This window comes from Mus caroli, unplaced genomic scaffold (genome assembly GCF_978045245.1).
Source record: "Mus caroli unplaced genomic scaffold, Mus_caroli_1 scaffold_3, whole genome shotgun sequence".
Classification (NCBI taxonomy): Eukaryota; Metazoa; Chordata; class Mammalia; order Rodentia; family Muridae; genus Mus; species Mus caroli.
The window spans coordinates 13380365-13406655 of NW_028227258.1; the positions used below are offsets into that span (position 1 = coordinate 13380365).

General features: G+C 43.4%; 2 protein-coding genes across 3 annotated transcripts in view; one reads left to right on the top strand and one right to left on the bottom strand.

Moving 5' to 3' along the window:
- The window catches only part of LOC110291256 (uricase), a 33285-nt gene extending 24705 nt beyond the window's left edge, over window positions 1-8580 (bottom strand). The window contains exon 1 of the mRNA XM_021158293.3: window positions 8452-8580. Within this exon, the coding sequence (XP_021013952.1) occupies window positions 8452-8484 (33 nt within the window). The 5' untranslated portion in view covers window positions 8485-8580. The remainder of the gene's footprint in view (window positions 1-8451) is intronic.
- Dnase2b (deoxyribonuclease 2 beta) lies at window positions 7141-24582 on the top strand. 2 transcript variants are annotated; one of them, XM_021158290.3, is made up of 7 exons: window positions 7141-7237; window positions 9179-9397; window positions 12495-12672; window positions 16977-17055; window positions 19274-19429; window positions 21673-21870; window positions 23755-24582. In XM_021158290.3, the coding sequence occupies exons 2-7, from the start codon at window positions 9285-9287 to the stop codon at window positions 24093-24095; spliced, it is 1065 nt and encodes a 354-aa protein (XP_021013949.1). In that variant the 5' UTR covers window positions 7141-7237; window positions 9179-9284; the 3' UTR covers window positions 24096-24582. The 2 variants fall into 2 exon arrangements, with proteins under 2 accessions (XP_021013949.1, XP_021013951.1); XM_021158292.3 differs by lacking the exon at window positions 7141-7237 and adding an exon at window positions 7726-8123.
- Window positions 24583-26291: the final 1709 nt, after the last annotated feature.

A 26291-nucleotide genomic window follows, 5' to 3' on the forward strand; every position in this document is an offset into this window, starting at 1 on the left:
GCAAAGCCACAAATGGAGAGACTGTGTTCCACAATAATACTCTGACCAGGCTCTGTATAAGACAAACCTTGTTTCTTGGATGGGTTTTGAAATGTACAGGGATTCAGACTTGTGAACTGTCTACAAATAATGTTAGCAAGACCTCTGAGATTTCAAAGGACTTGTCTCAATGTCCATGTCTACAATGAGTTTGTAAACAGTATTATTTCTAGCTGCACTAAAGGGGGTTTGGTTGTCATAACACCTTCAGAGCTTCTAAGTCTCAAGTCAGTGAAAACTCCTGGGTACCCAGTAGATGCTTTTTAGGCAGAACCATGTATTTCAAGAAGATGTAACTAAATCTTTATGTGTTAGTGAGAGCAGGCGTGGGCTTTCTTAGGGCACACACACACACAGATTTTATTCCATTACGAAAGAGTTGATGGCCCATGAAATATTAAGAACCATTTTTCTGTGCAACTTGGGGTCCAAACAGTTAGTGTGGCTTTGCTCAGTCGGATTCTCTTGGGTATTATCATCAGCCCTGAGACAGCATGCAAGAGATGATTTGTCATTCTGAGTATGTGACCTTCTGGAATCAGGGAGGCAGTAACGTGGGGGATAAGAACAGTGCCTTGGAGTCAGAGCCTGAACCAACTGCCTGCCAGGGCACCTGGGCAAGCACTGGGTTTGGTGCTTTTGTTTTTGTTTTTTCATTCTTTCCATTTTCCATCTATAAATGGGATAATGACAGCACCTATCATGTGTACTTGTGAGGTTGCAAGGAACTGCTGAGGAGAACAGCCATCCTGCGGTAATCAGAGAGTCAGCCAGCACCGCTGTCTGGCAGTCAGTTTGACCAGATGTGGTAGCTGCGGTGCTTTGATACCAACTCCATTACTGCTAAGCCCTGCTTCTCCCATTGATAACAACAGTGGTGAGACAGTGTCACATGGCACAGCTGAGCCATTCACATCTACAGATAAAACAAATCCTCCTTGATATGAACTGAGGTTTGAGTGGCCCCTAATTGAATAGGCACATTGAGGGAAACTATTTATATGAAGTGAATATTCTCCTTTGCCTGAGCACTATGTACCCTGCTCTCTGCACATTCCACCATGCATTTTAAAAATGCTAACATTTACATGTTAGTACCGACATGGACCAGACACCCAGGGAATTCTTTATACTTTCTAGATTTGCAAGAAGGTGGAAACAGGTTCATTTCTCTAGCTACACAACTAGGAACCGACTTCAAGTTCCTGTGATTTTATCTGCCAGTCAACACCCATCCCCTCTTCCTGGAATGCCATCTTCATTAGTTCCCACCAGTCCTTTCCCTAAAACATGGCTCTTCTCTTTGAACTCAGGGCACTGTAGTCACCAAGCATTAAGACTGGGCTCACACAACGATCTTTGCCAGGTCGTGTAAGCTAGAGCACGTCCTCTCCACATCTGGCCCAGCATTCAGTGGTGCCCTGTACACTGCCGCCAATGATTTGTCCAAGACACAAGGCTTTCACTGGCAGACTATTTCAGGAAAGTCATTTTTAGGTCTACAGGGGACATTGTTTTGAGTTCTGAGACACCCTAACAAGCTTCAAGTTCTTCTCAAGTGTCAAGAAGATGGAAGTGTGCAGGAAGTGCTCCCCACATGCGTCTAGGTTTTCCTTATAGCAGTTTTTAGTCAGGGTAGGAGAGATGACTGAGCAGTTATGAGCACTTTCTGCTCTTTCAAAAAACCCACGTTTGGTTTCCAGCACCCACATTTATGGTGGTTCACAATTATCTTAACTCTAATTCCAGAGGATCTGGTGACCTCTTCCAATCTCTGCAAGCACCAGGCACACACATGGTGCACAAAAATGCAAGTAAACAAAACCCTCATATACGCAAAAGAGAGGTAAATCTTTTTGAAATAAGAATTCTTTGAAGGGGAAAAAAGTTGAGGTTGGCTTACAGACCTTAGGAGTTCAAATCATTTTCAGACAATAAAAGAGAGAAAAACCCTTGTGGAGCCAACAGGATCCCTCTCTTGTTAGATGTTATCTGAAATTGCAATCATCTGGCAAGATTCGTAACAGCAGAACCGTCTAATACACACACTGGTTTCCTTCCCATGGAGCCCTATTTAGTAGCTTCTTCCAGCGCTCCGTCTTCCGTGGTCTTTCTACTATGCTGTATACTTCAGTCCCTGAACCTCTTTACCCTGTCGGCGAAGGAAGACACTTTGATTGAGGCTGCTGCTGTTGTTGTTAACTTCAGCTCTGTCCAATGTTTAAAAGTAAAGGTTGCTGTAGCATGCATGTCGGTTTGCGTCTTTATAGAAATAGATTTAATGGCAGGAAAACTACTGGGATAATCTTAGGCAAAGCAAGAAGAGATTTTTATCGATTTACAGCAACTAGCATTTTCTCTCGGGGTCTTAGAACTAATATAAAGACCATCTCTACCTTTGACAAGAGAGCCATTTTGCATCTAAATAAAATAATTCAGTTATAGTGTAGCAAGTAAGAATTCTGGATAAAGAACTCAGTCTCTATCTGTCTCTTCTCCTCTTTCCTCTCTGTCCTTCCTCTCTCCCTTCTTTCCTCTCTGTTTCTTTCTTTCCTTGAAATCTGCCAAGGAGAGTCTTTATCTTCTCTACCCAGATTTCTCCCTCCTTGAATGTTTTCTTTGGCATCTGGAAATATAAAATCTTCACAGAGGGGAAGGAACGATGATGTAATATGAGAAAGACAAGTACTTATATGATCAATGTTAGTGTCGCCTTGGTAGACTTAATACATAATAATGATGCGAAGAATAAGTGATATTGTTAGAATAAGAAGAGACCATGTTAAAAGGAGCTGGTGACAGTGGTGTGTGAATGTATGTATGAGCGTGGGTGTGTGAATGTGCTTGTGAGTGTGTGACAGTGTGTGTGAGTATGTGTGTGTAGTGTATGTGTGAATGTGTGTGTGTGAATGTGTGTGTATAGTGTGTGTGACAGTGTGTGTGTGTGTGTAGGAGTATGTGTGTGTAGTATGTGTGAATGTGTGTATACATGTGTATCTGAGTGTATGTGTGTGGTGTGTATGTGAGTATGTGTGTGTGAATGTGTGTGTATGAATGTGTGTCTGAGTGTGGGGGGTGAGAGAGAGAGAGAGACAGAGAAAGAGACAGAGAGAGAGAGAGAGAGAGTCTGCATTATGTTTGCTTTGTTGCATGGGATCTACAAAATACACAAGGAGGCTGTACTGTTGTTGTGTGATTCTGCGAAGTGGTTTAACACTCAGAAAAGAGGTGTATACTCTGTTGACCCTAAAGGATGTTTCAAGCCATACTTCAAGAGAAGAGTAAATTCTCGTTGCATCCATGGTGAAAAGAAAGGAATGACCTGTTATCTCCAACTGTAGGTGCTCAGCTATTTTTACCTTTTACTCGTCATGAGAAGAGCCAAGGGAGGAACGAACTACCCTGCCAGCCTCTTCCCCAAAAGCCCCAGGATAGGAATCCGGGAAGAAGGGATCCAGGCACTTCTAGAATAAGGATGGGAAAGCTCACGTACAGAATTGATACAGGCAATTGCCTGGAAGGAGATGCTGCTAGGCTGCACACACTGGAAGGGTCTGATGCTCAGTGGCTAAGCTTGGAAATAACATAAGATCAATAAGCATGCACTGAGGGCCTGATGCGTGTTTCCTTTAAGTCTTCACAAGAGCTTTACGAAGTACATTTTATAGTCATTATTGAATAAGGAAGACATCGGAGCCAGTCAGGTTGCCTTCTCAGGACACACTGTTAGGCGATAGAAAGTCAAATGAGAGCCATGTGCTGCCAAACATTTAATCCTTTGTCACAGTCCCTTCAGTCTACCTGTCAATCTCCTCTGGGTCTTCTCATGAGTGAGGGGAAGAACACCCTGACCCTGACAGAGGAAGGGGATTGGCCACTACCAGACACTTACATAGCGTTCTGTCATCTAATTTTCTACCCACTGGGACTGACATCATCTTTCCTACTTCTCACAACAGCTCTGTGAGCTGGCCAAAAGAAAAAAAAGAAAAGAAAAGAAATCAGTAGTTTAACACGGACAGGCTCCCATTAGTGTGAAAGAAGCTGCCCAAAGTCACACATGGCACAGACTGGGGACTGAGACTGGACTGTCTTAGGCAGAAACTTAATAACCCCAAGCTGTCTCTTCTGATACCATCCCTTTTAACAGTGGGAATTCTAAACTCAGATGGTCTGTGTTGACATGGGTGTGTTTATGCTGTCAGCATGAGGAAAAGTGAAAGGCAGCCCTCTCTGGAACAGATAGGCGTCGTGCCTTCAGCTGCAGGCATTAACCATTCAAGGTGAACAATGACTTCCACCTGATAAGACCACTGCAGCCGGGAGTGACATGAGAACCACACAGAAGCCAGCCTGCGATGCAGGCTGCCTGCTTCTCTTCACTCCAGCTGCCTTGCAGACTTTCAAACACAGGGATGAAATGACTTGTGATAGCGCTTCCCTAATACTGTACACCCACTTGTGCTGATGTCTCTCCTTAGGCTTAATCTGTTCTGCATTTTTATTTTGTGCATGCAAATGTTTTGCCTGAGCATGTGCATGTGTGTGTGTGCTCGTGTGCGTGTGTGTACGTGTGCCTGTGTGTTCACCACTTGCATGCCTGACACAGAGGTCAGAAGAAAGCATCAAATCCTTTACTGCTGGAGTTCCAGAGCACTGTGAGCCAACTGAGCCCAGGTCCTCTCTTAGCCAGATCAACAAGAGCTCTTAACCACCGAGCCACCTTTCCAGGCTCATCCTTCCAAGTTCCTTATTACTCCAAACAGAAGTTTGTAAATTCACTTCATCTACTCCACGAATTCATAGAGCAACATTGACTTAGCACTGTGGCGTTGACAAAGCAGTTTGCCATGCTCAGAGATGGAAGGGTAGACAAGGTAGACAGTGCTCTGAGATGCTCAGAGATGGAAGGGTAGACAAGGCAGACAGTACTCTGCTTTTGGAGAAGTGTTTCGATAAAACGTTGTCCTCCTGTGAAAAATCAAATAGTCAGTACTCTGAGCTTCTCAGGCTGTGTTCCAACAACTCACTTCTGCCATTATTGCACAAGAGAAACTAAATACATAGACCAGTGGGTACATCTGTGTACAAATAAAACTTTATTTATAAAAACAGCCAGTGAGCCAGATTTAGCCTACAAGAGTTTCCCCACCACTTCTGAGGAGAAGACTCAAAAAAGAAAGAAGTCAGTAGTGACGCATTGTGTTAACTAATTATGCTGAACATTAATCCCTCGACTGCACTGATCATTCTACTCAAACAGTGGAGTGAGCCCTGGGGACATGTGGTAGGGACAGCAAAGCCAGATTAAGGAAGGCTTCCAGAAGGAACTGGCATTCCAAAGCATCGTGGAGGATCATTGGAACCAGCCTGATACACGTGATTACCTCTTCCCTGGTGACGCTTTCCTTAGCCACACCCCTTGTGAGCATGGCGTTGTTCTACATTTGCCCGTCTTGCCTCCCTTTTTTGCCCCCAAAAATTCAAAGCCCCTGCCTTTGCTCATACAACAGGCACATATCAGCTTTTCCTTCAGTGTGCCACATTCTAGATTCCTCTCGGTCTATCAGAAGACTTGCAAAATCTGCTCAGAAAGAAAGCTGTGCTTAAACAGATACATCTTACAGGATGTAAATCATACTTCAAAAGCATAAATAAAGCCAGCAGCCTGACTCACAGGAGCCCTCACAGACCAAGTCAGCAGCTGCAGAAGCTGGAAAACCTGCCAACTTTGTCTTTTAAGCCATTTCACAGATAAATTTGCAAGGCACATAAACTACAGCCACAAGTGAAAAGCACACACCAGTAGAAAGATATCTTGAGAGGAATAGATGATTGGGCATGAGGCAAATAACAAGCAAATATTTGAAAAATTAATGTGGGGGGAGAATAAAGTTAGGAAGCTGAGAAGATGGCTCAGAAGTGCTTCACACCCAAGCACGACGGCTGGAGTCCAATCCCCTCCACTTGCACACACGAGTGCACATGTGCACATGTGTGTGCACGCACACACACACACACACACACCTCTACACATGTGCATGCATCCTTCATGTGGACATATGAATAAAAAGAAAGATTCGACTAATGGGTTATTAATCAGATGAGAATCTGTTGAACACAATTTTTTATAAAAGGATTTGTTATTTTTGAGAGGTGGACTACGTAACAGATTCTCTAGAGAATGCAAAAAGCCAAATAAAGACTCAAAGCTGGGGCTGGAGAGTGGCTCTGCAGATGGAGCTCTTCTTGCTTTGGCAGAGGAGCTGAGTTGGTTTCCAGCGCCCGTGTCTAGTTGGCCATAACTACCTGTCACCTCCAGCTACAGGGGATCCGAGCCTCTGCCCTCTGAGCGCACTGCACCTATGCATGCACACACAGACACACACAATTAAAAATAAAATACAATATTTGTAAGAGGAGCCCAGTGCTAACGCAGACACCGGGAGCTGGAATACATGAACGATGAAAACACACAAGGATGTGAGAAAGGCAGAGAGAGGAAGAGTTACCCTCTAAATAAGCAGGACTCAAATCTTCCAGAATCCTTGGGTGAACAAACACAAGGTCAGTCTATTTCCAAGCCAGGAGCTCTTCCCGGTTTACTTGGTCACATGGAGAAGAAAGCAGTTTCTACTGATTTTACAAATCCTTAGGCTGTGAACATAAGCAGCTCATTTTCACTTCTGGAACCTAACGGCAGCTTTGTGATCAGGGCAGAGGATAATTTCTGTGCTTTCCTCCTTGCCCTCCACCCATCACAGTGCTGGGCTTGTGACATTTTAGTAAACGACCCTGAAGTATATACAGCATGGCTTCAGAAGCAAGGGACATCATGAAAACTATTCTGTCTATTTTCAGATTCCTCAGTCAGCAAACCTCAGGGTTCTCTCTATAATGTCACTTCATTGGTTTTAATAAAAAGAAAAAGGAAAGAAAAAAGAAAAGAAAAAGGACAAGTTGACATGTAGGAGTTGGGGCCATGCTGGAATCCCTGTAAACTCAACAGCCGGTTACAGTGTTTGACAGCAATGCAGTTACATAAGGGGTGTTGTTGACAGACAGCCCACATGATAGAGTCAGCTACACCAAAAAAGAAAGTTTATTAAAAGCGAGCGTCTTTCCGGACCTTGAAATGAAATTGGATTTAGCAAATGAAACCTAAACACAGATGTCCTTCGGTCCCACTCGCAGGAAGGTAAGGATGGCTAACACTTAAGGGTCATTTACTAAAATGTCACGAGCCCAGCACTGTGATGTGTGGACGGCAAAGAGGAAAGGGCAGAAATTATCCTGTGCCCTGATCACAAAGCTGCCATTAGATTCCGGAAGTGAAAACGAGCTGCTTATGTTCTCAAAATGATTCGACAAAGCCTGCACATGATGTGCCCAATATTGTACCTTTCTTAAAAGAAGTGAATGATACTTTTTTCAATTTAAAATAAATTAAACTTCATGCAATGAATATTTTATTGTTCACAGCAATTTGAAATTGTTTTTCTGAACACTATTAGAACCTATAAATCAAAATGCAGGAAAGGTAAGAAGAATGTTGGTTGTTTTACTTGATTCTGACAGCTCTCTCATAGAAAGTTGTTGGTCTGCTGGATTAGAACATCAGTCAAGCTGTTCTCAGGGCGGTGGGTTGAAATTTTAGGATGAACCTGCACTGCCAATAAACTTATTTAAAGTATAAGTTCTGGGAGCCTGGAAAATAGCTCAGCTTATAAAGTACTTGCCACCCAAGCATGGGGATCTGAGTTCAGTCCCCCAGAGTCCACATTTAAAAGGCTGGCCATGGTGGCAAGCACCTATAAGAGGATTTCTAGGGCTGATGGGCTAGCCAGCCCAACCAAGATAATGAATGCTAGACCAGTGGAAATCCTTACCTCAAACAATTAAGACAGAATGATTGAGGAAAACACTCAACATGGACTTCAGACCTCACTCACACACATACACACGCTATTGTACACACACTATTGTACACACACACACACACACTGGATTCCTGACCCCAGCTGGAGGGAGCCCGTTTCTGATCATTTGAGATAAAGCCCAGAATTCTGCTCTTTTGTGATAAGGTGAGTTTTGTCACTCCTTGGTCCTCTGTCTTAGGACAAATAGAGCCATAAGCCCTTCCTTCCCTACAAACGAGAGTCCTAAAGAATACCAGCAAGGCTAGCTCATAGAAGTGACCTGATCTTCAGGGCTCTGGTTTGGTCTGGGTCTCCAAGATGACTCCAATCTGAGTCTATAATCATGGAGAGACAGAGCAGAGCCACGGTGATTCCCAGGCATGAAGTGACTAAGCATGACAGCTGAGTGTGGATTCAAGAAAAGTAAAGAAATACTTGCAGATGTGTGTGTCTCTCTCTACCTTTCCCTCCTCTCGAGAGCGGTGTGGCTCACCTTTCCATAGTCGTCATCATGGTAATGGACCATTTTCCCCTCAGCCTTTAACTTCAGGTTCGATTTCAAGAATGAGAGGGAATGGTGTGAAGTGAAGAGAGGTTGGTAACGGGTTTTATTTAACCCCGAAGAGTAGGCAATCAATATTGACCTGATTGCATAGTGGACAGTGAGACACAAAGGCCTTTCAAAGCCAAGTGCCTCGCTGAGTGGTCAGAACCAGGGGTGTGTGGAAGATATGTCAACATTTTTGCTGAAACTCAATTGAATTTGCTCTTAGTTTGAAGCAACCTTCAGAATAGTGTTTAGAAGTTATTCCCTTAAAGACAGGGGTTATTATAGGTTATTAACCTATTATATAGGCTACTATAGGACAGATCCTAATTATTAAGAAGGCAAAGGTTTTGTCGTTTCTAGCTAATGTATGAATTACATGCATTTACACGTACAGACAGTCAACTAAAAGAGCAAAGAAACACAGAGTACACCTCACTCAACACAAGTTTGTCAGGAATTCCTTTTCTAGGGCACTTCACATTATTGAACTCACATCAAAGAGTTAACTACATAGGTTAACTGAGTAAATACCCCTTCCCTCCAGATTTTTCTATGATTTTTGCAAACTAGTCGACAACTGAGCACAAAGGCTCCCAGAGTCACACTGGAATGTTGTGACAGAACCATCAGATGACATGGGACTCAGCCTCTTCTGTTTGTGCCCAAACAGTGAACAGCAAAAGTGATCCGAACCGACAGGAGAGCCAGCGTGGCCTGAGAAAGACCTGACACTGACTCCACAGTCCCCTGCATGGAAAGAAGGCCACAGATAGAAAATGACAGCAAAGCCTCTAAGAACAGCTCTTTCTTTGCTCTTCTTTGCCCTCTCTGGGGTCCTGGGGACACCAGAAATCTCATGCAGAAATGAAAATGGTGAAGCTGTGGACTGGTAGGTAAAAGAAATGGGTGCTTGGTGTGTGCAAATAGAAAGTCTGGGTATGTCCCTGGTGACCCCAAGGAAAACCTCCAACTGGCTTCTTCCCTTTAAAAAGAAAGAGACTGGAGCTGGGGATATGGCTGGATTGGCAGGATGCTTGCTTAGCATGCACGAAGTTCAAGGCTCAGTCTCTAGTGCCACATAAACTGGGCAGGATGGCACACATGTGTAATATCAGCAGGAGGGCCCGAAGTTCAAGAACATCCTCAGCAATGACGTGAGTTCTAGGCTAGCCTGGCTTGTAACAGATCCTGTGTTAAATAAATGAATAGAAACATTAATTAACTTAAAAGAATGAGATTAAAGTGCATGAACAGGCTCAATTCCCAGATGGAGCTGTCTGCCGAGTGTGTGAGATAGCCCCAAGAGCTGGCTGCCAAGTGTGTGAAATAGCCCTGAGAAAGTGCCAAGCAGCTCTCTGGAGCCTGAGTCAGTTAGTACTCTTGGGAGGACAGGGCTGGGAGGCAGAGAGGGACAGAGCGGATAACTGTCAGCTGGCAATGTCCTTTCATTGCATGTACCTGAGATACAAGGCTGGCAAAGCATGTGGCTTTTTCTAAAGCTGAGCCATACCTTTCTTCTGATGGGGTCAAGAAGAAGTACTTGAGCCGGGCGTGGTGGCACACGCCTTTAATCCCAGCACTCGGGAGGCAGAGGCAGGCGGATTTCTGAGTTCGAGGCCAGCCTTGTCTACAAAGTGAGCTCCAGGACAGCCAGAGCTATAAAGAGAAACCCTGTCTCCCAAAACCAAAAAAAAAAAAAAAAAAAAAAAAAAAAAAAAGAAGAAGTACTTGATGGTGCCCAGCATTGTTTGGCTAACCTTCGTTCACAAGGCAACCCAGGCAGTAGGCAGGAGGTCATTGGTCTCTAGCACAGTGTCAAAGAGATGAACTACACTGAGTCTCTGTGGTGAGACCCTCTTAGGAGCTGTGGCCACGTTTCTGCTCTTCAGTTCTGGAGTTCAGGTTTGCCGTGGTGGTTGACATCAGAGTGTGACATTCGGGCTAAAGATCAGTTCAGTCTTTCAGCATTTATAGGCTCTGACTAGGCCCTGCCCCGAGTTTTAAAGACACGCATATAAACAACACATAGTTCCTTCTGTCGAGGGGCTCAGATTTGTGGGATAGACATAGGACATTGGGGGGCACACAGCCCGGAAGGCTTCCTTGAAGAAGTAACTTTGAGCTAAGTTTTAAGAATAATTATTAAGTTGTTTTTTAAAAATAGTAAGGAGATGCCATGGGAGTTCCAGCCAATAGAGGATCAAAGAAATTGCAGAATTAAGGAGCAGCCTGTCGAGTTTGTCATTTGGAGTGGTGTCCTGTGCAGAGGTGTCTGCAGACAAACCACAATGGGGGGACGTAGGTCATGAAGGGCTTCGTGGGCTGTGCCTTGGGATTTGAACCTGATGTTTGAAAGGGAACTGCTGAAGGACTTGGAACAAGATGGTGATACATTCTGCTATGCATACCAGTGATGCAAAAGGCAGATGGGAGAAAAACAGCCCAGAACCATAGAGTGAACGGAGTTCATAGTATCATAGACAAGATGTGAAGACCCAAGTTAAGAGGTGGCAGTGGAAAGTGGAGGGAAAAGGCCAGTCTGGAGAGATGGAAGGTGGATGGTTAGCTGGGGTGGGAGGCTCTTGAGAGCATTCCAAAATAGCATAGGATGGATTGGTTTAGTGCAAAATACTATAAATTAGGTTTCAAAATATGTGGAGCTGGAAGCTTCTGGGCATCCCTTTGTCTAGATGTCTAACTCAACCCAGAGGTCTACAAGTACAGAGATGGTCACCAAGGAAAAATGACTGAGTGCCACTCTCACCTAGTGACTGTGGTATAATAAGTCTTCAGATGCTCTGCGTGGGGTGGGGGGTGGGGGGCAAATTGGGATCGATAGCCTTTTATTTTATTGTATTTTATTTTGGTCACAACGGAATGGGTATATTACTTAGAAATACGTGTCATTAGGCAAGCATAGCTGCTTAGCAGAGAAGTTGCTGAGCTGTCGCAAAGTGAGCATAGTCCCTGCCATGTGTGAGGACCTGGCCTTGGGAGTAAGAAGGCTGGACACTGGAACAGAAGTGTAAGTCTGTAGAGAACTTAGCAAAGAGAGGGTGATGTTTTTGGGAAGACCATTGCATTGTAATGATGTATGTATTATGTTTGGCTTACAGAGGCTCTTGGGGTTAATTACAGGGTTCCAGGCTATTATAATATATTTGGCTAGACCAACAGTTTTTAAATTAGGGAGAATTTGCCCTTGGAGAACTTTTAACAAAGCCTAGAGACAATTTTGAGCGTCACAACACTGGGATACTAAAAATGAAGGGACAGATATCTTACAGAACACAGACCAACTCAGTAAAAATTAGTTTGACCACAATGGGACTACAGCACATAAGAAGGCCTGGACTGGGTGATCCAAGGCTGGCTGAACTCTATGTAGGTCCAACCACTTGTTTTCACTGGGAAATATTCAAATAACAAGCAGAAAACAATAGATTCACATAGAAAAGACCTGCTTCAAATACTTACAGAGCAAGTCCTTAGTCCAGAGCATTCTGGGAAACAACTGAAGAATGTTACTGAGGACCAAGCCTCAAGAATGCCTCTACCTCTGCCTAAGCCCATGCCCAGATCTCATACCCACCTGAGTAGACCCAAAGAGACCAGGCTAAGCACTGCGGAAGGAGAGAATCCTAAAGTTGCCCAATGCCAACCTAGCCTGTGACCTTCTCTTTCCTGTGGCCACTGGTGTGATGGAGACTAAAAAGAGATCATTCCCAGGACACATGGGCTTTCATTTCATAGGCTCCAGCCCCTAGGCCAGCTGATGTTGTAGAATATACACCACCCATACCAATCTTGTCCTCACTAGAGAAAGGCAAAGGAAGAGATGGAGGGATAGGCAGAAGCCTCGAGCCTTCCCTTTCCTTACAGGCCCCCCCCGTGAAACACCAACGGATATACAAGTATTTAACAGAAAGTGTTGTCAAAAGAGCAGTCAATAAATGATAACAGATCATAACTTTTTGCTCTGTTAGGTTTATCTTTTATAAGTTACCCAAAAGGACTAGCAAGGCAAGTGAAGAGGCGGGGCTGCAGTACGTGTACCTGGACTCCACAAGGCAAACCTGGAAAAAGAGCCACTACCCGATTAACAGCAGCAGGAGTGCTCTGGGGAGGACCTTACAACATCTGTATGACGCACATAATTCCATGGTAGGTGACAGTCAACCATTGGTGGAGACCATAGATCAAAAAAGGATGTTTGGTATAGATAGATAGATAGATAGATAGATAGATAGATAGATAGATAGATAGATAGATCTTACCTAACCCCAGAAACTTGCGATAAACTCGCTCAGAACTAGGCTAGGACCACTTAATCGACCTGACCAAGGCTTTAAGAAACACATCATCATAAGCCACGCCCATGTTAAATCAGTGGCTCACTTTATTAAAACAACGAATAACCCCTGTGCTGTGCACAGGAACACATGAACCAAGAAAAAGCACCCAGAAAGGCAACTCTTTTTACAAAAAGCGTGTGCAGAGACCAGAACTGGGCTAGCTAGTACACTTGGCCATGATGGCTTCCATCTTTTATCCCAGACTAGATGATGACACAGAGGAAACCATGAAGGTTCAGGAAATATAAGTCCTTGATACGCTAACTACCTTTGGTTAAAACAAAACAAAACAAAACAAAACAAAACAAAACAGTTTCTCACAATTTGGCCCCAAGTGCTACAGCAACACTGGAGAAGGTGTGAACTTCCCCAGTTTGGAAGTTTTCAGGCTGTCAGACCTCTGCCAACTCACTCAGCACTCACGCATCTAAGGGGAATGGGGTTAAGAGCCCTCTCCTGCTGCCGGGCAATACAGGTCTGTGAGCGTTATGTCTCAAGTTATAGATTGTTTGAATCATGGTGTTGATGAGTCAAGCAAAAGTTCCTCTGCGTTTTCCTTTAAATTAACTATTTTCAGAAGTACAGGCAGACAGCTCAGGCCTTAGCTTGAGGGGACCAGACCTGGCTCACCCAAGGGATGACGAAGCCTGTTACCTAGATGTTAGGTAATGAACTGAATAAAGACCTGCCTCAGGGTGGCCAGCCCTGCAATATTCTGGGATCTGCCTGTTTTACAGTGACTGCTTCCCAAACAGTAAAACCAAGCCATATTTGGCACACAGTTTCACCCCATGAATGCATTCCCTGACAGTGATGGACATGTTTAAAATGACTGTTCCTATAGTATGCTAGGTTTACTGAGTATTTCTGTAAGATGCTAGGTTCATTGCTGGGGGTGGGGGGTGCCTGTTAAATACTGTAATGCTCAGCACAAGACTGCTTTAGCTTCCATTGCTAGTGCACAAATCTACCTGCATATTCACCCGGGAGCTGTCACTGTGTGTTGAGACATTTATTTTACCCACCTGCCATTAAAAGCAAGCTTGAAGCAAAGTTCCACAGTTAAAATGACTCTGTAGGCTGTTTGAATACAAGAGATGTGCAAAGCACTGTTTCAGGTGTTTTTCAACGTGATTTAATCTCGACAACAACCCCGTTTTTGAATAACCAGGCTATTATGTAAAATGAAAACTGATTGAGCCGCTTCTGTTTCCAAGGTCGGTGATGGCAACCTGGAACAGAAGCCATTACCAAGAAAATAAACCCCTGCATTGTTCTCATCTCTGTCGCAGGGACTCCTGGAGCAGAGAAGAGAAAAAAAAAAGATAACATTGCCAGGCCACTTTAGTTGGAAGAGATGTGAAATTGATTCTCAGATTGGCAGATCCCAGGGATGACCTGGGACATGCAAAGGCAGCCCAGGGCCTGTGATAGAAAAGGTACAGCCTAGCAAAGCAAAGATGGGTGCAAGGGTCAGGTGTGATTCACACCTATAATCCTAACACTGTGGTTAAAGCAGAAGGATGGCCGTGAGTTCAAGGCCTGCCTGGAATCTGTGTGAATCTGTCTGGGTTACAGACTAAAATCTTGCCCACCTTCACCCTAAAACTAAAGGAATCAAGGAATTAAAGAGTGCGAGAGAAATAAAGAGGAGTTTTAGAGGCAGCCTAATGACAGTGTAAAAGCATCGGCTCTCTGGGTGAAACCCAGGCACACAGGGCGCTCTGGGCACTTAGTTTCTAGGAAGGAGAAGGTCAGGAAAGGGGCTGGTTTCCATGCCTGATTGGCTCAAAAGAAGAAAGCAACAGAGTAAACAGCAGGTAGATGTGACTACGTGAGCGTACACTCGGTGGTGTGACTGGATGAGAGAACCATCTGCCCTTGGTGACGGAGGTCTCTCACCTTTGACCTGGTATTGATCATCTAATGATAGTGGGATGTAAGATCAGACCAACTTACTAATTTTGCATCACAAATGTCAAGGTGACTGAATCCAACAGTCTGGTTATACTTGAATTGTTTTTATTCTTTTACCTTTGCAAATAAGGACCCTCTGTACTCCTTAATAATCAACTTACTTTGCAGTGGCTAACCCTTGCCTTACTATAGCTCCTGCTAGACTAAGGTCAGAGAATAATCCCCTCTGTCCAACATCCAATAATCAAGTGGTTGACATACGGGTTCAAGGGATATCTCTGGGTCCCAGGGGATGACTCAGTGTATCAAGTGCTTGCTGGGCAAGCATAAGGACCCCAAAGCCAAATGTGGGGTGCCATGCCTGCGACAACAGCACTGTGGAGTTGAGACAAACAGATCTCTGCGTCTTAATGGCAGCCGGCTTGGCTGTACCAGTGAGCTCCAGGTTCAATGGGAGAACCTATTTCAACTAAGATGGGGACGCAGTGGAAGACCACGCCCCCACATCAGCTTCCGACCTTCACACGCTCACAGTCAGTCAAATGCACCCCCAGAGACAAACACATTCTATGAGCCTAGTCTAATCAGTTAGTCTTGAACTCATGATCTACTTACAGCTATATGCCACCAGTCTATCCTGCCAACTCTGTTTATCAGTACCATCTTTTCCATAGCTGTCTGCTACACTCATGGTTGTAATAATAGATATCATCTATTGTAAGACTAAATGTCCTCACCAGGTCATCCTACCATGTGGCACCCAAAAGGCATACACATGGCCTTGTTACCACAGTCAATGCCAGCACAGGGTAACTGTCAGAATTCTCAAAAGAAGGATATAATTATCTATACCTGACTGTTTTTTTTAAAAGGGGGGGCTAATAAAACTGCATATTTTCCTAGGAATGCTAAAGCCCTACTATGATTTTTAAGTGTTTTTTAGATTACCTCAAATAATTACCTTCAAGGGTCTGGTTATTTTGCTTTGTGTGTGTGTGTGTGTGTGTGTGTGTGTGTGTGTGTGTGTGTGTTTACAGAAATGCACTGCCCTTGCCTCTTTTATTATGTCACTGAGATTTTTTTTTCAATATCAAACATCATCGGTTTCAATAAAAGTCACCGCATCATGGAGGGAATGGAAACCTCCTCCCCAAAACAAATATAAGCTCCCCCAAATTACAAAGAGACGCTATAAAAAATAATAGCTTTTCTCTGACTTAGAGATTAAACAATGTGTTTGGAGAACCTTACCAGCAGAAAGCTAATATCACACATTAAATTTCACCACTGTTTCTGAGTAGGAAAATATCACTGTCAGAAGGTGATGTGGCGCTGATGGTTTGGAGGACAAACCTGCTCTCCCAGGAGAGAGGGAGGGAGCAGGCAATAACGAATCCTCGCTAAATCAAAAGCTATGGGAAGGCAGGGAGGCAGAACACAGGCAGAGAAAATGAAATCCAGACAGCCTGCTACCGCACTGCGCCTGTAACATCAGTGGAAAAAACCCAGGTGTAACCTTTGGCTGCTTATTCCAACTTCGTTTCCTGAGCAAATAATTGAGCACTCTTTATCATACCCTGGTTGCTTCATCAGAAACCTGCTTCCAAAACAACCAAGGAAAATGGAGAACTCATCCTCACACAGAGATCACGGTGGGCTCCCGTCACGTGGGCTCCTGTCTGTCACGTGGGCTCCTGTCACAGGCTCAGGAGCTGAGGAGACATCTTGCTCAGGAAAGCACTTGCCTTTCAGGCAGGAGGAGCTGAATTTGAGCCCCAGGAAATGTGGCCCGTGCCTAGAGTCCCCGAGCTGAGAAGGGGTCAAGTGGATGGATCCCCGAGGTTGGCTGGCATGTCAGCCGACTCCATTTGGCTAGTTCTCTGCAGCCAAAATACCCCGGGTTGTTCTCTAGATCACATACACACACACACACACACACACACACACACACGCACACACTCACTCACTCACACATGCACACACACGCAGACACCACAAATATGCATACACACACATACACATAAAACCGTCATGGTTGAAAATGGATTTCTTCTCCCCCTCCATCTTGCATGTCACAGAATTCATGTTCCTGTGTATATTAGAAAGCTCTGCACTGCAGGCTGCAGCTGATAGAAATAGTGAAAGTCATGGAAAATGGAAGATCTGTGCCATTATAACCCTTATGTATTCTTGCAGAATGACACAGCCTATCTAATATACAACGATGGTGTCCCTGGATCTGTGAATTACAGCAGACAGTATGGACATGCCAAAGGTACATCGATGGCTCTTGGTTTCTCTTTCCTATTGGGAATCAACATTTTCTTAAACCTTTCTTCTTTAATATCCTCAATTCCATATTAAAAAGACAGTTTTTGTTTTTATGGCTTATTCTCATTTACTGAGATATGAGTTTTATATAACACACTACAAAATAATTATATGATTTGGCATGTCAATGCCCTTTTCAGAAATCCTAATTTATTTTTTAATGTTTAAAATACGGTCTTTAAAGCAAGCACCCAAGTACGGCCTGTTCAAATATCAGCTATACACACACACACACACACACACACACACACAGAGATATATGATAGATAGATAGATAGATAGATAGATAGATAGATAGATAGAGATATTTAAAGTTTGTCTTTATAGTCATCCAGTATATACTTGGTCACAAATTATTACTTCATACAGTAATTCTTTTTTTTTTTTTTTTTTTTTTTTTTGGTTTTTCAAGACAGGGTTTCTCTGTGTAGCCCTGGCTGTCCTGGAACTCACTTTGTAGACCAGGCTGGCCTCGAACTCAGAAAATCTGCCTGCCTCTGCCTCCCGAGTGCTGGGATTAAAGGCGTGTGCCACACATAGCAATATTTGTTATTTTTCATTTGCAAACTATACACAAATATATGTGTTATAGAAAATGTAAAAATGTAGCTAAACAAATCTATAATACTCAGTAGATTATGAAACTATTGTATTTTCCAACGCTTCCAACTTAATACATTACAAATAACTTCTATGGCAATAAGTATTCTCCAGGAAGCTTGAAACCCAAATGCCTTCGAAGGAAGCCACGTAAGGTCTGCATGTGACATGAGCTGAACTAACAGGTAACGTCGCATGTCTAACAAGGGCATCCAGCACCATGGATTGTACGGATGCACTTTTTCGGGAGATACGGAAAAGTACTGTGTTCTAGAAAATACTCTGGAATTTAACATTTGTCAGTGAATAAATTCATGTTTAGCAATACACGGCAAACCTAATATATCATCGAGGTGCATTAGGCCCTAGGGCAGCCAATTTGCAATATCTGATTAAAAATACAGTGTATAACCAGGCATGGTCACAAACACCAATAATTCCAGTACTGCAGAGGCTGAGGCAGGGGCACTGCCATGAGTATGAAGCTAGCCTGGGCTACAGTATGAGACTCAGTCTACTCCTTACACCTCCCCAAACCTAAGTCATGTGTAATGCCTGTCAAACGTTGTGAACATTGAAAGCTGTTGATCTCACTGCTGCCCGCATGGTAGCCTTGCCAACATGGAGCCCAAGGGCATTTACCCAGGCAATATTTTCTACCCTTATTCCAAGTGCCCCTCGTCCTTCTTCCTACAACCTGTTAGTTGCAACAAGGATTTGGTCCACAGGACCCTGACACCCAAGAGGTGGTGACAGCGAGGTCATGAGACCTGTTAGGAAACAGACCCTCCCACAATTTCCAACACACGTATTGTTCATGGTGACTCTAAAAGGCAACAGTCACCTGGCATTTGAATAGATTTGAGGGCTTGTTCATATATGAACAAGAAAGTCTCCTTAACCCGCCATACACTGATAAACACAGAACATGCTGGACAAAGGTGGTGAAAATCTACTTCTTCCTTCGTGGCTTTCATTTTAGTAGTCTCCAGAGATTTAAAAAAAAAATGCTCACCAAGAATGCTCTTGCGTGCCTACCAGGTATTCCTCCCCCCCCCCTTTGTCTCTTTTAAATCACATCTGTAGAAATTGGGTTACCCTTCTCCAATGAAATGAGCTGCTGTCCCTTAAAACAAAGTGCCGCCAGCATCCTCCCTTGTTTGATCTTGCCTCTTTTAACTGGCTTTTGCCGCACCCTTTGACACTAACTTAGCACTGAAGACTCTAGCTGAAGCTACCCAGGTGACCGTATGTTTACGGTATGTTTCACAAGATCAAATTCCAATTTAGCGAATTTGCCAAACTAGTTTGGATATAGAATTACTCTTAGCTCTTCACAAAGTGTCTTCCCTGACTCCCCTTTTCAGGGGGACACTATGATGTGTAACTGAGTTATTGAAATCCTTGAAAAACAAGCATAATAATTCTCAAGGGCCTAAGAAAGCATTAGCCTAACATGTAAGTAGGCTTCGGTATTACAGCTTTGAACTGTATTTTAAAAAGAGATCGGTTTTGTTTTTGTTTTTGTTTTTGAATCTAAATCAAATGTTTTTCTCTGGTAGGTCTGCTGGTATGGAACAGAACGCAGGGGTTCTGGCTGATACACTCCGTTCCCAAGTTTCCCCCAGTTCATCGCTATGACTACCCAACCTCGGGGAGGCGATATGGACAAAGCGGCATCTGCATCACTTTCGGATACAGCCAGTTTGAGGAAATAGGTACGCCAGGAGCATGTGAGCAGAGGCAGCGCAGAGAGGGAAGGGCAAATCGACAATAGGGAGGAGCTTATGAGCAGCTGCAGCGTGTGCGCATGCGTAAGAGTGGGACACAGGCGTCAAGTGTGCCACTTCATCTGTAAGTCTTTGTAGACGCTCTTGTACTATGTGTGCTGTGGTGAAACCTTGGGCAGGAGCCCTCACCCAACCCTAGTTCCCAGTATGTAAAGGACATTGTTGAACTTGACCAGAGTGATATTTTCAAATTAATTCAGGGCCAGGTGAGTAACAAAAAATGAAAGGGGTAGTCCTGGGGCAGTGACAAACTTGGGTGTTGGCTTTCTATTGGATCCCTTCAGAAACACAAGACTACTGACCAGAGATCTCTATACCGCTCATGAGGAACTAGAAACCGTGTCTGGGGTGGTGGTGTTAGGGGGGCTAAGAGACAAACCATTATTTTAAAATATAAGTTCAATGTTAGGGTTTTGGGTTTGTTTTTTTTTTTAATTTCTTCAGACAAAATGCTGCCTCCATACCACCAACATCTCACCTCAGCACTATAAAAACTTCTAAAATATCACACTCAAATAGACCAAAATTCTTATATTTGGCAAACTATGGTGTATAAGTAAGACAAGACATAGTTTTGACCTCCAGGTATAAGAAGCTTAGAAAATGTTTCTCACCCAATTTTCATCTTAAGTCCTTGTATTAGCTGGTTCTCTAGAGGAATAGAACTGATAGAAATATATATGTGTGTGTGTGTGTGTAATTTTTATATATTTATATATGGAAAATTCATATATAAAACATATAAACATATATGATTTATAAAATGTAAATATATTTATATATGATTTATAAAATATATATAATTTTTAAACACACACACATATATATAGTTTTTAAACACACACACACATGATTTATTAGAATTGCTTACAGCTATTCCAACAATGGCAGTCTACCAATTGAAAGTTCAAGAATCCGATAGTTATTCAGGCCATGATGCTGGATGTCTCAGCTGGTCTACCGTATACTCCTGATTCCAAAGAAGTAAGCTCTAATTTCAGTGAAGCATTGAACTTGACGTCAGGAATGCAGAAGACACGCAGGCAACGAGGAAAAGCTTCCTTCTTTCATGTCCTTTATATATGATGCCTGCAGAAGGTGTGGCCCAGATTGAAGGTAGACCTTCCCACCTGAAAAGACTTCAATTAAAGGGAGGTGTTGTTTAACTCCGGATATAGGCAAGCTGACAACCAAGAAAAGCTGCCGCATCCCTCATTTAACTGGTGGAGTCTATTCCCTCATTAGAGTGATCTCACAGGGGTGAGATCTACAATGAGTTTGTTGTTCGTCAAGCTGAATAACTGGAAAACGAGTTCTCTCCTCTTACACATGTCCTTATAGGAAAGAGGGCAAGAGACTTCAAGGCAGGGCTATCTAAGAATCCACTTTAACTTCAGCATCTACAAGTTTTATCATCACAGTTCTGTGGCACAGAGTCTCAGCTAATTCATGTCAAAAATGAGCCTATCGGTAGCAACAGAATTCACCCAATAATGTTATTGTGCGGAAAACTTAAAACTCAGCCTGGGGAGAAGGCTTGGATGAAATGTTTGCCAGGACCTAAGTTCAAATCCCCCAACTCCACATAAAGTCAAACATAGCAGCATCACATCAAGAATCCCAATGCTCCCACTGCAGGAAGAGAGACGGAGACAGAAGCTCCTGGGTCAGCTAGCCTCAGGTAAGCAGTGGCAAATAGCAGGAAAGCCATGCATGCCTTAAAAAAGCAGAAGACAAGGACTGACACCTGGGGTTGTCCTCTGATCTCCACACACGGTAGGCACATGAACACACACATATACGCACACACATCATACATACATACATACATACATACATACATACATACATATATACACAAGCATTATACACTCCCTCCCCTGAAAAGATTACATATACTATTATATATGTATGTATATATATGTGTGTCTGTATGTCTGTGTCTGTGTGTATATATGTGTGTGTGTGTGTGTGTATATATATATATGTATATATATATATATACACACACACATATACATATATATATATTCCAATTACTTTGACCACAAGGCATTTGAAGGCTGTTGCTTTAAAAAGAGACATTTAATCCACACAAAAATCCATAATAACAGGAAGCATTTCAATTTGTGCTTAAGTTCTTAACTCTTTGTTATTCTCTCCTGATTTAGATTTTCAGCTCTTGGTCTTACAACCAAACATCTACAGCTGTTTCATACCAAGCACCTTTCACTCGAAACTTATCTACATGCCCCGGATGTGTGCCAACTCCAGTTCCTTAAAGATCCCTGTCCGGTACCTCGCTGAACTACACTCAGCCCAGGGTCTAAACTTCGTCCATTTTGCAAAATCAAGTTTTTATACTGACGGTATGAATGGCTATCACAAAAGAGGATGTCAGTAGGAATCTGTGGGTTGCTTAGAGAAGACACTCTGGTTATGCGGGATAGAGACGTGGGAAAGAGAGGAAGCTAGAGGGAGAAAAAGGAAGAAACAGTTCTGGCACCAACTCGTGCATCTCCCTGTTCATGGGAATGCTAGCAGTTGCCAGATTCTACCACAGCGCATTTCCTACACATGCATCAAACTGAAGCTCAGTTTCAGATTTTGCTAGCCATGAAGCCACAGCTATTTCTGACATCTGCTAGACAGCTTTCTTAATCCTTCCTCATTCTCAAGCCCCTTACATAATACCTCTCTCTCTCTCTCTCTCTCTCTCTCTCTCTCTCTCTCTCTCTCTCTCTCTCTCTCTCTCTCTCATAGTGAGAACAGAGATCACAAGGGAGCGATCACTTCAGCATTCCACCCTTCATTTTCTTTATGCTTTTGTACTGGGTTTATACATCCTAACAGCTATCATACATACACCAGCTCTCTAGCCCATTCTGGCATCAGAATACCTTGATAGCTTTGCTACTGGATCTGCTCTCTCTTTCAAGCCTGCTCCTCTTACAGGCTCTTCCCTTGCACCTCGCAAGCTTCTTTGAAAACCATCCCTTAACTCTAAGCTGACATCTCTTGGTTTTCCTTTTTCCACCCCAATTTCTTTTGAAACAATATCAGAGCTTTCAGTGGCTTGACTCTGTTCACTCTGAGTGTTGGTTCTGCCTATAAGCAGCCTCTCCAGGCATGAATGCTTGTCTTACATAACCTTGTGGTCAGCCATGCTTTTTGCTTTTCTTCTTTCTTGTATACAGTACAGGGAATTTACTGACTATCTACAGCCGATGTCAGACACTAGAGATACAGGAACTAACACTGCAGAAAAGAGCACTGTGGGCCATTGTGCTGATGAAAACCTTCCCTTCCTGGAACGTTCTCCTCCACTGATTTTGGGAGTATAGCCTCTTGGTCTCCCTCTCTGGTTTATTGAAGTCCCTTGTACCAGAGCTCTCTCCTTAAGAGATGAGATTGCTCTTTGCTTTTCTGCCCTTCTTATACTGCTCTGAGTTTCATGTGCCCTTGGATTATTTCCAAGGCTGTATCTCCACCCAGATGTCCATACTAACAGGGGTACTCAGCAATGAATGGGCTTACACCAGATGCAATGTGCCAAATTGGTCTCCCCATCATCCCCCAGGTACCTACTCTTTCCTTCACATTCTGCACAGTCTCCATGGCATTCCAGACTCCATTCTCCATCCTTCCACAAAGCATCAAATCCATCCAGTTTCAGGTCTTTCATAGCTTTCACATTTACCGCGTCCTCTCCACCAAAGTCCACACTGGTGTTTTTACCACAGTTGTGAACATCTGATCTTTCCCACCTCCTCTGAAATCCACCCTTCCAAATTCATCCTAGACAGTAATTCTCAATTGACATTTATGACCATAAATTAGTTTCCCTTGACTCTCAACTAACATTTTGCTAAACCCCTCCTCCCCCCCCCCACACACACACACTGACTTCAAGAAAACCCAATCATAATTGTATGGCTCACAAATACCCTTGAAATTGCCTCTAATTCTCTACCCCTTATTATTTTTCAGAAGTCTTTTCATGGCTAAAACATATACTGTTTTCTTTGTGTGGGAGAGAAGACATCCACCATCTTTACAATATGACAATAATAACTTTTGTTTGAATATTGATTTAGGAAGTGTTTTCCCATCCACTATGTTCTAATGTGGTCATGTTGTTACTATTGCCAAGTGCATAGAGCCAGAGTGATTGGAGCTTTCTACTCCCTAGGGACTTTTCCTTGATCAATCTGCATGACCTCTTTCACTTTTTCTCTCTTCCTGATCCCTAGACATCTTTACAGGCTGGATAGCTCAAAAGTTGAAGACACATTTGTTAGCACAAACCTGGCAGAAAAAGAACCAAGAGCTTCCTTCAAACTGTTCCCTGCATTACCATGTCTACAACATCAAGTCCATTGGGCTAACTTCCAAGTCTTACTTCAGTTCTCGCCAAGACCATTCCAAATGGTGTGTTTCCATAAAGGGCTCCACAAATCGCTGGACCTGCATTGGAGACCTAAATCGAAGCCCACACCAAGCCTTGAGAGGCGGGGGATTCATCTGTACAAAGAATCACTACATTTACCAGGCATTTCATAAATTAGTTCTCCGTTATGGGTTCTGTGAGTAAACTCGGTGAAAGGCCACACCCACTGTCCTTGAAAACACTGGCACTGGAGCATCTCGCCTTGGATCTCTTCTCCATAAGTTAAAGGCTTCTTCTGAGTGTGCACAACATAGCGTCCAGAAAAGCACTGTGGGCCCACATTTCCCTTCCTATCTTCAAATCAAGAGAAATAGGAGTCATCTGTATGTATGGAATTAGAAATCAAAATCATGATATGTAAGTAATAACACCGGGGAACAGAATACAATATTTTCTTCCAATTTAACCACCTTCAGTGGTCTGTCTTGTGGATTAAATTTCATCTCTCACAAAGCAATCCTGCCTGCCCTGTTTGAAGAAAATAAAGGTGCTCCCTCCTTCCCCCTCCTCTTTCATACTATTTGGCCATATGGGCATATTCCCCATGAAGTTCCTCCCCCCGCTGGTTTATAGTTTAGTCTTGTCACCTCTGCAGGTGCTCTTTGCTGATAATATATTCTTGTACTGCTTACTTGAGTTCTCTTGCCATTTATTTTCAATTTTAATCTACAACAGGGAGATCATATCTAAGCATGATGTGAGTCAAGAAATCATAAGACTTGGTTGCTTAATAGACTGTGGGATGTGGGGTTTAAGTTTGTTTAAAAGCTTAAGAGTCAAGTAAAAGTCATCAGACAGGGGGTGGGCCCTGGGCTTAGTGACTGTGAAGCGTGCAATCCACACTCACCATCTGCTCTCTTATTTAGTCTTCATAGCAATTCTTTTCAGTGATAAGTGTCATGATCCCCCATTTTACTGACAAGTCAAACGGAGGCTTAGAGAACTCCAAACACTTGCCTAGTATAATAGAGGTCTATTTGGCCTCCCTCCAAAGCTGTGCTCTTAGCTGAGTTTCCAGAAGACAGTAAAGGAAGTGAATAAATAAATAAATATATATATACATATATATATATATATATATATATATATATATATATATATCATAACTATCTTGAGATCTCAACATAAATCAAAGATGGTGGGGTCTAACGGTCCAGTGACGGGCTGTGAAAAGTTAGCTGACTTCGTGTCAAAACCAAGTACAAGAGGCAGGTATTTAGGATGCTGCCTGCCTACTTGGGTACACGAAAAGCTGGAGAGCAATGTTTTGGTCTCACAGGAAACACCCTAGTATAATAATCCCCATGAAATGGGATTGTTCATGGGAAGGCGGTGATGATTCCAGGTGGAGAGGGTCAACAACTGATCCAGTGATACAAGGAAGGACAACCAAGTGGAAAGAAAGTTCAAATGGAGGGATTCTATCGAGCTAAAATTATACACTAGGTTTAATTGTCTCCCAACAGATCCAGTCGATACAACGATACATCCCATGCTCACAAAAATAAATAAATAAAAATAAGAAGACAGAATAAAGTCAGATTATACAGAAACAAGAATGTAGAAGCAGGAGAAGAAAAGGAAGGCACTGGCCCACTGCAGACACACACCAGAAGGAAATGGTGGCTCCTCCTCCTCCTCCTCTTATTTAAAACATTTTATTGATTCTTCATGAGTTTCACATCATGCACCCCAATCCCACTCGTCTCCCCATCCTTTCATACCCACCCTTTACCTTTGCAGCCTCCCCCGAAAAAGAAAAGAAAAAGACAAACAAAAAACGCCTTGCCATAGAAGCTACACTGTGTCATGATGTGTCACACAGTACAGCCTCTTGCCCAAACAGCTATACTTGCAAATGTTCATTGCAATGAGACTTTGGTCTGGATTGAGGCCTCTGGCTTCTGCTACACGATCAATACTGGATCCTCACTGGCACTCTTCTCTGATATCCTGTTGTTGCTCTGTGTCATGGAGATCCTGCAGCTTTGGATCTGCAGGGCCAGCCCCTTCACAAACTCCAGCAGTTCATAGATGGGGTAGATGTTAAGAGGGACCAAGTCAAGCCCTGGATCTGGACCTGGGTGGAAGCTGAGTTGGTCAGCCTGCCAGCTCTCCTGCATCTGGGCCACCAGGACCAACTCTCCAACTTTGACAAAGGGCAGGGTCATCGCTCCTGCTCTCATGCACTTGGGACTCGCTCTACTGTGCTCATGCCACCAGAGCCAGCTTGATTGCGCTGCCCACGTGAGGTGCATGGCCCTATTTCCTGAGTGACAAAGCTCTCCTGCTCACTCACCCTCAGGGCCAATGACATGGCTTCTGAGGAAAGAGAGATGG